This window comes from Hyperolius riggenbachi, chromosome 11 (assembly GCF_040937935.1).
Source record: "Hyperolius riggenbachi isolate aHypRig1 chromosome 11, aHypRig1.pri, whole genome shotgun sequence".
Lineage (NCBI taxonomy): Eukaryota > Metazoa > Chordata > Amphibia > Anura > Hyperoliidae > Hyperolius > Hyperolius riggenbachi.
The window spans coordinates 861,978-876,919 of record NC_090656.1 but is presented as its reverse complement, the minus strand read 5'-3'; the positions used below and the strand labels follow the sequence as shown (position 1 = coordinate 876,919).

At 46.6% G+C, this 14,942-nt stretch overlaps 1 protein-coding gene across 1 annotated transcript in view; it reads left to right on the top strand.

Annotated features, from left to right (window-relative positions):
- Window positions 1–8,766, top strand: part of MTSS2 (MTSS I-BAR domain containing 2) — a 259,210-nt gene extending 250,444 nt beyond the window's left edge. The window contains exons 14-15 of the mRNA XM_068259913.1: window positions 1,328–1,493; window positions 5,094–8,766. Coding sequence (XP_068116014.1) covers window positions 1,328–1,493; window positions 5,094–5,878 — 951 coding nt within the window. The 3' untranslated portion in view covers window positions 5,879–8,766. The remainder of the gene's footprint in view (window positions 1–1,327; window positions 1,494–5,093) is intronic.
- Window positions 8,767–14,942: the final 6,176 nt, after the last annotated feature.

Below are 14,942 nucleotides of genomic sequence, written 5' to 3'. Positions count from 1 at the left end.
ATCCTTGACCACCATCCTGCACAGGCATCCCTGACCACCATCCGGCACAGGCATCCCTGACCACCATCCTGCACAGGCATCCCCGACCACCATCCGGCACAGGCATCCCTGACCACCATCCGGCACAGGCATCCCCGACCACCATCCTGCACAGGCATCCCTGACCACCATCCTGCACAGGCATCCCTGACCACCATCCTGCACAGGCATCCCCGACCACCATCCTGCACAGGCATCCCTGACCACCATCCTGCACAGGCATCCCTGACCACCATCCGGCACAGGCATCCCTGACCACCATCCTGCACAGGCATCCCTGACCACCATCCGGCACAGGCATCCCTGACCACCATCCGGCACAGGCATCCCCGACCACCATCCTCCACAGGCATCCCTGACCACCATCCTGCACAGGCATCCCTGACCACCATCCTGCACAGGCATCCCCGACCACCATCCGGCACAGGCATCCCTGACCACCATCCTCCACAGGCATCCCTGACCACCATCCTCCACAGGCATCCCTGACCACCATCCTGCACAGGCATCCCCGACCACCATCCGGCACAGGCATCCCCGACCACCATCCGGCACAGGCATCCCTGACCACCATCCGGCACAGGCATCCCCGACCACCATCCTCCACAGGCATCCCTGACCACCATCCTGCACAGGCATCCCCGACCACCATCCTGCACAGGCATCCCTGACCACCATCCTGCACAGGCATCCCTGACCACCATCCGGCACAGGCATCCCTGACCACCATCCTGCACAGGCATCCCCGACCACCATCCGGCACAGGCATCCCTGACCACCATCCGGCACAGGCATCCCCGACCACCATCCTGCACAGGCATCCCTGACCACCATCCTGCACAGGCATCCCTGACCACCATCCTGCACAGGCATCCCTGACCACCATCCTGCACAGGCATCCCCGACCACCATCCTGCACAGTACAGACTTCCCGATGGGCTCAGGCAGAAATAGCTGAGCCTGATTGGGTCTACTGCACAGGGTGTATGGCTAACGGTATTAGAGAGAGCAGCAGGACTGCCAGGCAACATGCATTGTTTACAAGGAAATGCATATGGCAGCCTCTTCTTCTTCTTATTATTATTATTGTATTATTTATTATATTTATAAAGCGCCTTCATATTCCGCAGCACTGATTGCATAATGAAGCTGGAAACACTCGGGGGAGGGCCCTGCCAAAGGCTTACAATCTACATCTATATTTCTCTCACTTCCGGGGTCCTGTAACATGTGAATTGAGGAGGGTCCTTGTAGGAGACATGAAATAAACTCTTTGTTCTCCTGGCAGCATGGAGAAGAGGTGTCTCCGGCCGCGAGTGACTTGGCGATGGTTCTGACCCGTGGATTGAGCCTAGAACACCAGAAAAGCAGTCGGGATTCTCTGCAATATTCTAGTGGCTACAGCACCCAAACTACAACCCCCTCCTGCTCCGAGGACACCATCCCATCACAAGGTAAGTCCTGGGGGGTCGCAGAGAGTCCCTTCTCACTACAAACACTACAGTTATCTATGCAGATCACCTTGCCAAATTCAGTCCTTTCCACAACAGTAAATAGAAGACATATCCGTTTTATCTGACTGAGAAAAGGCCTCTGATAAGCTTTCAGTGCTGGAAAGTTCAAAGGGTCATTACTTCTATTTGTTATTCAGTCCACCAAACCAGATTTGCCACGGCTGATGTTTAGAATGAAGTCTTAAAATGAAGCACTTAAAGAGAACCAGAGACGGAGCACCCTCATGTATTTTACCATATATATCAATGGGAACATGACAGTAAACACCTACTCTGCTCTTTGTTTCATCCTTCACTGCTCAGTCTTGTTATCAGCTCTGATAAGAATCCCCGACTGAGCTTTGCCCCGGAATGATTATAGCTGAGTCAGTTTTGTATGATGTCTTTTCAAGCCCACCCCCTTGTGGCTCTGCTTTCCTGCTATGTATCATCCTAGCAGGAAAGCAGAGCCACAAGGGGGCAGACTTTGGGCTTGAAAAGACATCACAGAAGACTGACTATAATCATTCCAGGCAAAGCTAGACTGAATGCTCAGTCAGGGATTCTTATCAGAGCTAAAAACAAGAAGACTGAGCAGTGAAGAATGAAACAAAGAGCAGAGTAGGTGTTTACTGTCATGTTCCTATTGATATATATGGTAAAATACATGAGGGTGCTTTGTCTCTGGTTCTCTTTAAACTGAAAATAAATATATGAGACTCTGTTCTAAGTTTAATTAATTTTTTCTAAAACATACAATTAATCAACCAATAAGTTTATTTAAACTTCAGGTTTGTGTTAAGTGGTAACTGAACTGATATGTGACAAGCTGAAGTAAACATGGGTCCATAACGTACAAGTCCCACTAATAAACTTTCTGAGGTCCTTTACTAATTTTTTACATTGCAGAGGTTAAAAAAGGTGGTTCTTTAACCACTTCACCCCCAAGAGTTTCTCCCCTTAAAAAAACAGAACAATTTTCACCTGTCAGCGCTCCTTCCATTCATTCGCCTATAACTTTATTACTACTTATCACAAGGAAACAATCCATATCTTGTTTTTTTGCCACCAATTAGGCTTTTTTGGGGGGTACTTTTTGCTAAGAGTTATTTTATTCTAACTGCATTTTAATATGAAAAAAAAAAGAAAAAAATGAAAAAATAATTATTTCTGTTTTTGGCCATTATAGTTTTAAAATAATACACGCTACCGTAATTAAAACCCACACATTTTATTTGTCCCGGTTATTGCAACATTTACAATTTTTCCCTAGTACAATGTACGGCGCCAACATTTTATTTGTAAATAGCAAAAATCTATTAACCCTTCGCACACTCACATGCAAATGTTCAAACAAATGCATTCACAGATTCACTCATCCAGGCACAACTGTTATCCCTACAGCTAAATTAAAAGCCGGGGTTTTAGTTCACAGAAGAATGCATTCTTTTGCTTAGTCACCTATACTGCGTAGAAGTACCCAGGTAAACATAGGTGTCCTAACTCTGGCCCTGTAACATGCATAGTGCAGACATGCAAACACATTCATTGCATCAAACCTATCAATGGATTAGGAGCACACATCCTAACTTCCTCTCCTGGGAAAGACAGCGCATCTTACCAATCGCACAAGGGAGCTAACGTAATGTATCCATGTGCACCATGCGCATACACCAGCATAAGCTGTGTGCATGCTGACAAACATACAGGGGAAGGGGGGAGTGCACCGAATTGGACCCTAGCCACAATTTAGCTGTAGGGATAACAGTTGTACCTGGATGAGTGAATATGTGAGTGTGCGAAGGGTTAATTGATTTTTGCTGTTTTCTAGCCACACCCCCTTCAGCACCTCCCTTTCCCTAATAATTTATTTAATGTCCTAACTAGAGGCGATGAGCCTGGATATATGTATGTTTATTTGTAAATAAAGATGCATTTTTTTCAGTTTTGTGACCATCCCTAATTACAAGCCCATAATTTGTAAAGTAACAGTAATATACCCTCTTGACATACATATTAAAAAAAAGTTCAGTCCCTAAGGTAACTATTTATGTATTTTTTTTAAGTGTAAAATTATTTTTTTTGCAAAATTTTTTGGGGATAACTATTGGGGAGTGTGGAAGGTAAGGGATTCATTTTAAAGTAAAAATAGGTCTTTTTATTTTAAAAAATGTTTTTAGATGTAATTTTCCTATTTGGCCACAAGATGTCCTCATGCAAATCTTAATATTACTACTGTGTTCCCATTCATTGATCTCCAGGCTAGGTTTTATACTTACCTGGGGCATCCCCCAGGCCCTGCAGTCCATCTGGTCACTTGGATACTGTATAGTCCTTTTGCACCACTGTGAGGCCCGCATGTGCAGTCCTGGGAGCAGGCACGGTCAGATTGCACTCCCGCGGCCGGATGCGTTCTGCACAAGTGCCATGACAGTCTTTGTGAACTGCTCATGTGCAGAATGCGCCCTTCTACAGGTGCACGGTTGGGGGTGCATGCCCATGATTGCGCAATGGCCCACGGAGGGGGCCAGATGGAATCCCGTGACCAGATGGACTGCAGGAATCCCCAGGTAAGTATTAAACTTGCACTGTGCGCATACTGTATACTTTTTGCTCACCCACTAGTGGTTCAACATTACATGTGGAGTTCCCTAGTGAAGAAAAATCATGTGTCCATGTTTGTAGATCTGTGCAGCTTTGCCCACTATCACAGGTCTCCTCCCAATCGGTTTTATCCCATGTCTCTGGGGCAAGCAGAATGCATTGTAATGCAGCATAACTATTGTGTCTGATTGTGTGTACACAAATGCCCCTGTGATGAGAGATCAGCTTGTATCACCTCTCCTGATCCACCCAGCAACACCCACACAGGTAGACTGACATAGCGGTTGGGGGACGGAATTATACTGCTCAAATTTGAAATTTAAAGGAGGTGAAAGGGCATCCTGCACTTTGTTAGACACTCCTTAATCACTTGCATACGGTGGCTTACAAACGTTGGACGCAGGTCACATGACTAGTAACATAAACCAAAAAGGTAAGTTGGCATATATGGGCTTAGAGCAGAGATGTCGAGCTCCAGTCCTGAAGGGCTGAGGTCTGCACACATTTTTGCCGTAGCTCAGATTATTTGATGAAACTGAATGAGGAAAGGTGAGGTTCATCGAGTTCATTTCTCCATTTCACAGTCTATCCTAAGCACTGGCACGCATATGGCCCCTGGAGACTGAAGTTCCACATTTGTGGCTTACAGGATAGTAGCTGTTAGTAGCTGTATAGTGTTCTGGTTAAGAGAATTGCAGTTGAAATAGGAGAAGGGTTTGAATCTTTGCTGGGACCAGTACCCATTTAGTAAGGAGTCCATGGGCAATATTTCCTACTGCTCCAGGGTGGCCTATTGAGCTTGTCTCTAGTGGCTGCTGTTCTCAAGGGCTTTGAGTCTTACAGGAGTAGATCTAATTAAAATAACCAGATGTAGATAAATAGCTGTGTTAGCGTCCCCTGCACGTGATGCTAGAAGCAATATCTCTAGTAACCCCTTCTTACTTCTCTCTTTGACAGGCTCTGACTATGACTGTTACTCGGTGAATGGGGATGCAGATGGTGATGGGTCTGCTGACTTTGACCGATCCTCTACGGTTCCACGGAGCAGCAGTCTGGCTCAGAATTATCGCCGAATGCTCCAAACCAAGCGTCCAGCCTCAACCGCAGGCCTGCCTTGTGCCATGCCCCCTGCTGGTTCTGCCCCACCACCACCACAAGCTGGCTCTACTCCTGGTGTGGCCACAATAAGACGTACTCCATCCACCAAGCCCACAGTAAGACGCACTTTATCCAATGCTGGACCTATTCCGTGCCGCCCTCCCATTGTGCCGGTACGAACCCCAACTGTGCCGGACTCTCCAGGTGGAGGACTGGGGGGACGTTCTCGTGTCGGGAGTGAAGAGTGTGTTTTCTATCTAGGAGGGGATGATGGAAGCCCCCTTGACTATGCTAAGTCTTCCCCGAAACGTCTCAGTCTCCCCAATGCAGCCTGGGGAGGAGCAGGGGAGATGTCGGTGTATGGCGGTGGGGGAGCAGATGAAGAAGACATGGGAGGAGGCCTTCTGGCTGCCAATCGGCACAGTCTGGTGGAGAAGATTGGTGAGCTTGTAGCAGGGGCCCATGCCCTAGGGGATGGCCAGTTCCCCTTTCCCTCAGCTCCTGACAGGAGTCAGATTCCTGCCCCTGCAGGAGGAGGGAACAGCTCAGAACCCCCTGCGGGTGATATGCTGGCATCAATACGCAGAGGGGTGCGGTTACGCCGCACCCAGACAAATGACCGTTCCGCTCCCCGCATCTTGTGATCAGAGCTGAAGGTTTGCTAGGATTGAGGATTGGTGCTCCAACTGGGGAGGGGAGTGACATATACTGTGATGCAGGAAATTGCAATCCTGGAAACCGACGGGGTGCTTGACCCTTTCCACACAACTGCATCCAGAGCTACAAGGGTTACATTTGGTGACTGACCAAAATGTCTTAACCATTCCATGCAAGACGCATGCAGACCAAACCTTGCACACCAGGTATCTTCCATGTGTTCTTGGGGATGTCAAGTACATGGTGTGTACACTAACTCTCAATTTACTACTGCTTACTAAGAAATGTATGTATGATTCCACAAACTTCATCTGATTGGACTGAAGAAGACCCTTGAGGTCACACGTCAGGAAAATGTGTCACCTGTATGGCCTGATTGTTGTGACTTCTGCACAAACCATGCCAGAGAGACTGCAATGCCTGTGTGGCCGTAGCTTCCAGGCCGAGAGTGTCCGTTACACATGGCTGCAATGATCAGAGAGTCCTACAAAGCACCAACGTAGAACTTCCCAGAATTAACCTCACAAGCCAGAGGACTTTTCCAGAAGTTCTTTAAAGGGTGCGAATTGTGAATTTCAGTTGTTTGTATGTTATCTAGCTGATTTTTTTTGTCTCCCCCCCAAAAAAGTTAGTGAGTTTTCCAGCTGTATAATAACTCGCTGTCATTGCAGCCATGTTGATAATGGGGACTGGTCGGCCGTGGTTTGTTCCTAAATAATATTCAGAAAGGTGAAATTCTGGGGCTGACACACAGCTTTTACCCAACAACACTTCTCTGGTTTCTGGTTTGTGAAGACTCTGGGCTGAGTAGAGGTTATATCCAGGTGATGACTTGGACAATAGCACTGGTTATAAACTGATCACTACGCAGGACCTTCCACCAACAGCCCAACGAGGAAATCTCACAGATTCTGACCTTTCTTACATGCCTATATGATGTGAAGCCAATGTTCAATTTGTGCCAAACATCGGATGTTATAGACGCTAAGCAGCTGCCACGTTTTACCGCAGCTGATGAACACACGGATTGTGACAAAGACGGCTGATCACAATGTCCAAAAAGGTTGTGATTGCTCTACAAGCACACTGAGGCCAGCCAGGCCAAAGCGCCGAAGATCGCTGGGAAGGGAACTATTGTTGCGTCTGTTGGGCGGACAGAAACTCGCTACCGATTGCTGGAGCTTAACGAGCGATCCTCGAGAAGTGAATTCTGACACATGCCTTTAATGATCACAGAGGCCTCTATAGCAACGTCCTTCAGATCAAGCCTTGTTCTCTCAGTCCCTGCTGTCCGCCTGTCCTCCTCCTGCTCCCAGCTCCATGCCACTAATAGCTGCTATGATCCGTCACTGGCTACTGCATGCGCACACAATCTGCTGACATCTCATTCAGTAATACTGCAATAAGGCACCTCAGACACACTGATAGCCTATAGGTAATAGCACTTAGGAAATGTATATTTTAGAACACTTAATTTATGAGCAAGAGAGAGAAATGACTCAGTGTAGATAGTATAACTTACCTGTAACTCTAACCCTTACTGTGCAGGGTGCAGTCCATTGCCAGGAACCTCCACCTACATATGGATGCCGCCATCCTTTAAGGCCTATAAACTTGCTAAGGATCTCCCGAGAGGAGACAGATTTGTGGTGAACTCCAGGCAAATACATGGTTGTAGTAAAGCATGTGAAATGTCTTAACTGCTACAAAAAGTATATATCATTTGGTCCACCCAGTTCTGAGAGTTAGATTACAGAATTGTGTGGCCTCCCATTTCTTGTATGGCTCTGCATCACAAGCTGGGCTAAGATCCTCCCACAGTTTGCTGATTGGACAGTGACTGGTGGCAGCACACTGATGAGTCATCATTACACTCTCTCCTCCTGTAGCCAATCATTATTGAAAGGCTAGTAGACAGATTTTTAAAAATTCACACGTCTAGAAAGCAAAACCAAACTTTCCGGCAAAGCCATGGATATGGTGTTTTTTTTTAGGCTAAGCATACTGACTTTTACTACAACTGACTTGTACTTGTGTTGCTGAAAAGTGGACACAAAAGAAATGTGTTAGTGGGCTCAGGCCCTAAGTGATTGCGATCCCTAGTGGCCAGTGGGCGCCTGGCATGAGAGTTATTTTGTAAACAAAGATGGAATTACGCTGAGCAACAACGAAACACTTGTAAAGTGCTTTTCCCCCCATGGGAAGCAAAGCGCATAAACATTTGCCTGGAGTGCACCTTTACAAGTCTGGTATGTTTTTGGCAAACAACATGGCCGTTTTCCGGTGTGATTTGGTGGGCAGTTCCTGTTACACCCTCAGACGAGACTCTGAGACTTATTCTTCAGAACAGTTGTAAGAACTGTAAGCTGTGAACAGACAGAGCAGTCTGCAGCAGATGGACATCTTCCAGGCTGTTTCTGTGTTAGGAAGATGTCCCTAGATGAGATTTTATGGAGGAAGATCCCTGGAATGGGGGATTTCAGTGACTAAGATGTAAATTAAATAACTATAGATGATTTTTTTTTCTTTTTTTTCACATAGGAATTGACAGAATAACTTTATCTCCCTATAGTTTGTAGTGGGCAGAAGTGGAGATTTAGCTGTTAGTTGAGAGAAGATATTTTTACCCAGCTGTTGGCTGAGCCAGCGGCAGATAAACTAAAAGAGAGATATTGATTGCAAAAAGATTCTTGTGAGATATGTAGCTTTCTTCTAACACCACCTGCTGGCTGGGTGGAGAATTGCAATGAGCTCTACCATTGCAATAACTGTAGCAGAAGTTCAAATGAATCTAGTTATCTTTAGACTTTGTTCGATCTGTTCTCTTATGTAATGCAAAATCTGCTATGCTAAATAGACTTAAAGTGTAACTGTCGGGCATAAAATCAAAAATCAATTCTTTATTTGTATCTGGTAAACAAGTAATAAGGATGCTAACCAGGCAATCCAAAAGTTACACATCACTATTACTTTTCTTGTTGATAAATGATCATTCCCCAGTTTACCTGACTCTTATTTGGTACATTGCCAAACAAAGGAAGTTGCAGGGCATGCTGGGTTGTCTTTTTTTGCTTCTTTATTTCCACTCAGACTTAACTAATGTACAGAAGCAAAGAAGAACCACCCAGCATGCCCTGCAACTTCCTTTGTGCGGCAACGTACCAAATAAGAGTCAGGTAAACTGGGGAATGATCATTTATCAACAAGAAAAGTAATAGAGATGTGTAACGTTTGGATTGCCTGGTTAGCATCCTTATTACTGGTTTACCAGATACAAATAAAGAATTGATTTTTGATTTTATGCCCGATAGTTACACTTTAGAGTATTCCGGCAGAGAAAAACAAAATGTTTCCATTATATCAAGGCGGCTCCTGGGACCAAAGTTAGGTGATAAAATGGACATATTTAAAGGGAATGTATAGTGTAGTGTTGTTGTTTTGTTTTCTTTCAGTGCTACATTTAGATATTTGAAGGGAGTCTGATGTGAAAATAAAATACAAAACAGATACTTGCCTAAGGAGAGGGAAGGCTCGGGGTCCTATAGAGCTGTCGCGGTCCCCCCATTCCCCCTGCAGCCTCCCTGTTAGCTGTTAGACTGCTCTCTTCCGGCTGGCTTTGTCAGTCTTTGGAAGCAATCGGGCTTACAAAGAGTTTTGTGTTACATTTTTAATCAGTGAAATAGGATCATCATCTGAAATGTCATGTGTTCCAAATGCAGTCAGTAGGTGGCGCTCTGCAGATTCCTAATGCTAATACACATCTTACGCTTCTTCTCACTCCAACTACTGATAGACTGGCTTATGCTGGCTGTAGTGTGCGCACCAAGGTACTAAACAGATTCATGAAAGGAACACTATCAAAAGAAAATACATTCATACATATAAATGTACAAGTTTCCCAGAGTAAATTATAAATGAGCTTTTTCTGACAGATTTTGGACTAGTCTATCTCTTCATGGGGGATTCTCAGTTATTTATTTCCAAATGCATTGACTGAACTTCAGTTCCTCAGTCCAACTGCCAAGATAGTGTGGGAAGGAGTAGGGAGGCTGCAGTCTTTGTATAGATCCTTTCCACGGACTGCTTTTGTGAAGAATAAAGGTAATGCTGAGAATCTCCCATGAGATCTCCTAATCCAAAACTCGTCAGATCTGTCAGCTTATTACTAGTTACTGTAAGTGACAGCAACATAGGAAAACGTCATTTATAGTACAATTTACTGCGGGAGAAAGAAACATTTTATATGTATGTATTTTCGCAGAAGCGGTCCCTTAAAGGGGAATGTTGGGTCCCAAGAATCTCTCCCAAACACATTGCCGGCTCTCCACCTATTAGGTTTACTTTAATATTTTTTTTTAAATAAATAAAACCTGCAGATACATTCAACTAGTTAGGGGTAAAATGGGGCGTTCACCATTATAGGCACATCCCACTTTTGGGAGGGGCTTATGCTGCCACTTTTACCAACTGCCTGTTATTTTTTGAATCATTTTATAAATCTGAAAAACCTGAAACACAAAGCAGATAGCAGTCAATGAAATCACTATACATGGAGGGGAAGCAGATGTGGGTAAGTCACATGCCAGCCTTGCTCGCTTCCCCGAGAACGCCATCTGCAGCCTCGCTACCATCGGGAATGACTGTACTCCATTGCTAGCTAAACGCTACTGCCAGAGAGCCCGAGTCTCCCGCCGCCGGCTGTAACGTTCAGGCACACAAGCCATTCCTCACTAGTGGTGGAAGGACACAGGGGTGGAAGGACACAGTGGTGGTAGGAAGCACATAGTGGTGGAAGGACACAGTGATGGAAGGACACAGGGGTGGAAGGACACAGTGGTGGAAGGACCCAGTGATGGAAGGACACAGGGGTGGAAGGAAGCACATAATGGTGGAAGGGCACAGTGATGGAAGGACATAGTGGTGGAAGGAGACGGGTGGAAGGACACAGTGATGGAAGGACACAGTGATGGAAGGACACAGGGGTGGAAGGACACAGGGGTGCAAGGACACAGGGGTGGAAGGACACAGGGGTGGAAGGACACAGGGGTGGAAGGACACAGTGGTGGAAGGACACAGGGGTGGAAGGACACGGGTGGAAGGACACAGAGGTGGAAGGACACAGGTGGAAGGACACAGTGATGGAAGGACACAGGTGGAAGCACACAGGGGTGGAAGGACACAGTGAGGGAAGGACACAGGTGGAAGCACACAGGTGTGGAAGGACACAGTGATAGGACACAGGGGTGGAAGGACACAGGGGTGGAAGGACACAGTGAGGGAAGGACACAGGTGGAAGCACACAGGTGTGGAAGGACACAGTGATAGGACACAGGGGTGGAAGGACACAGTGATGGGAGGACATAGTGGTGGAAGGCACAGTAATTACAGGACATAGTGGTGGAAGGACACGGGGTGGAAGGATGCAGGGGTGGAAGAAAGCAGTGGAGGAAGGACACAGGGGTGGAAGGAAGCACATAGTGGGGGAAGGACACCGGGGTGGAAGGACACCGCGGTGGAAGGACACAGGGGTGGAAGGACACAGTGATGGGAGGACACAGGTGGAAGGACACAGGGGTGGAAGGCACAGTAATTACAGGACTTAGTGGTGGAAGGACCCAGTGGAGGAAGGACACGGGTGGAAGGAAGCACATAGCGGGGGAAGGACACCGTGGTGGAAGGACACAGTGGTGGAAGGACACAGGGGTGGAAGGACACAGTGATGGGAGGACACAGGTGGAAGGACACAGGGGTGGAAGGCACAGTAATTACAGGACTTAGTGGTGGAAGGACCCAGTGGAGGAAGGACACGGGTGGAAGGAAGCACATAGCGGGGGAAGGACACCGTGGTGGAAGGACACAGTGGTGGAAGGACACAGGGGTGGAAGGACACAGTGGGTGGAAGGACACAGTGGGGGAAGGACACAGGGGTGGAAGGAAGCACATAGTGGGAGAAGGACACAGTAGGGAAATAACACACCAGAACCTCTGCTGGGTTGTTACTGCTGAGGATGTGACGTCACCAGACAGGAAGTATTGGTAGTTATATTAGGTGGGACCAAAGACAACATTAATAAAAAAGCAAAAGATACAGATGAGGAAAAGGGCTGAACTTGCTTTACTTTCATGGTACTTACCCAAGTCTCCCAGCAGAGTGTAGTGTGTCCCCCAGGGTCATTTCTATATTGGCCAAACACACTAATGTTCAATAAAGTGTCTGAGAGACGCATTAATAAAAAAGAAAAGATACAGATGAGGAAAAGGGCGTGAAACGGCTCCTCTTTCATTGTACTTACCCAAGTCTCCCAGTAGAGTGTAGCGTCACCTGCGTAAGAAACGGGGGTCATTCTTCACAATTTCCCAATGTGGCCAATCACACTGTAGATAGATGATTGATGAACTGTGTGAAATCAGTGGAAGATGAATCAGTCTGATAAGTGGGGGCAATAGATGTCTGGCACATTCGATTAGAGTGATCTGATTGGCTGGATGAATCCACAGCATGCTCCTAGCTTATCCATCCCATACACAGCAGAAGTGGGGAGAAAACATCTTTACTGCTGCTATTGTGGGTATTTGACTTCACTCACTGTCCATAGGCTGTATAGGCTCATACACTTGGCAGATTGGGCAGATGTCATTCGTAAACTCTGGACACTAATGATGGTTAAATCATACAATTGAGGACGATGAGCAGGCATTTCTAACGACCGTAGTGACAGATCACCTCTGCAGATGATGATTCATAGTCAGCCGGGTGTACACAACTATCTCCGCTTATAAAATGATGGGTCAGTCAGATCTACAGCACGTCGTCTTTATCCAGCATTGTTTAACGATCCGACCGATTGGTTTGTAGTCTTTGACTGTCATTTACATCAGATTGCGTGGATATCTTGATCTATCCGATCATGGGGCGATCGTTCGTCGTTCGTTTTACACAATGCTATCATTTGGTGTGTATGTAGCTTACAGGAAGTTCAAGTCAGCAGTAAAAACCCATCAGAGGTTCTTATCCGTCATCACTGAATCCCAAACCTCCCAGCATAGCTGTCCTTGTAGCAGGCATTAGTGCATTCTGTAGGTGGCAGTGAGTGGCGTTCTGCGCAGAGCTTGCCTGGGGGATCTCAGGATAGAGAGGACACTATAGAGGGGATGTTACTTCATCTTTATTGTACCAGAATCAGAGGGATGCTGTTATGTGCTGAACAGGTTACAGGGCTGGAAGAGAAGGAAGGGTGAAGGATGTCGGTCAGGAGCTTCCTGTGTCTTCATCCTTGTACGAGGCAGACACACCAACAGATCTGTGATGGGGCTTCTGAAAGAATTCACTGACTGGTCTACAGATAATCTGCTCCATTGGCTGATATACATCCTACAAGTCCTACTGCAGACACTCCCGTTCCTGTATGTAACCCTCTCACACCTAACTCACTGACTGGTCTACAGATAATCTGCTCCATTGGCTGATATACATCCTACAAGTCCTACTGCAGACACCCCCGTTCCTGTATGTAACCCTCTCACACCTAACTCACTGACTGGTCTACAGATAATCTGCTCCATTGGCTTTACAGTGCAGCGGTGATGTACATCCTACAAGCTCTCCTGCAGACACCCCCGTTCCTGTATGTAACCCTCTCACACCTAACTCAGTGACAAAGGTACCGAACTAATGGGCAGAGTCTGGGAAATATGGCAATGTGCTGATTGGAGATACCGCTTAAGATTCCCAAATGTGCAGTTATTATTATTATATAGTATTTATATAGCACAACATCTTCCTCAGCGCTGTACAAGCTATATAGTCTTGTCTCTAACTGCCCCTCAGAGGAGCTCACAATCTAATCCCTACCATAGTTATATGTACATCATAGTCTACGGCCAATATTGGGGGGAGCCAATGAACTTATCTGTATGTTTTTGGGATGTGGGAGGAAATCAGAGTGCCCGGAGGAAACCCACACAGAGCCGGGGAGAACATACAAACTCCTTGCAGATAGTGCCCTGGCTGGGGTTTGAACGAGGGACCCAGCGCTGCAAGGTGAGGGCGCTAACCACTAAGCTCGGTGCTGCCAGTTTGGTGACTGATTTCAGTCCATGCATGAGGCTTATAAATGCGGCCACTGCAAAGTTCTACAATTGGATGAGAAGTTGGCATTTGTAGGTGGAGGCAAATTGCTTTAAGCCCCATTACACACACTCAATCAATGTTGTCTGACAGGGACCCGATCCCTCCGGCGACACTGCAGGGCCGAGGCTGTGCTGACGCATCACTGGCTTGTAAGCAAGCAAAGTGTTCTGTCCTATGCAGAGGGTGGAATGGGAGTGACATCATACGGTGGGAGGGGTAATTAGGGAGAACAATGCTCTCAGCCGAACGCCAGGACAGATCAGAGGTACACACTCGGCAGAGGTGGACGTTATCGGCGACCTCTACCGAGATTCATGTGGTGTGTACAGAGCTTTAGTGTTTCATTCAAAATGAGTAGAGTCAGGGCCATTAGTGGATGGGCGTGGCCTGATTGGCTCTATAATTCAATAATTTCCAAGATTTAACCCAGCCAAAGAGTTGTCATCACTTCTCATTCCGAGAGGAACCGTGTCTGCCTTTCTGTAGCCCTCTGATCATTGGGGTTCTGCATCTCACCAGTCACAGTTATGGGTGGAACCATTCAGGTTATTACGCTGACTGTGATCATGGGAAATGTTTGCCTTTGCCTCGGGTTTAAAATATAATTCCTTTTCTGTTAAGACGACAAGGCTGTCTTCAGATCAGGTATGCCTACAACATGGGTTTTATTGCAGGAGTTTATGGTACATCTCCCACTGTAGATATATGGTGGTAGGCCCCTGCATAGAATTCCTGACAGGAAACCATGAGGGGAAGAGTCTATCTGCCTGTACACCGGACCAGTCCCAACAGGAACATGGCTTCCTCAGAACCTTGTGAAGAAGGGCACCTGCACTGCTGTATAGCCAAGTGGTGCTGTCTTGGGATGCTAAAAATCTACAGCTGGACCAAACTTCTGTGAAAACCTGAATGAGAGGAGT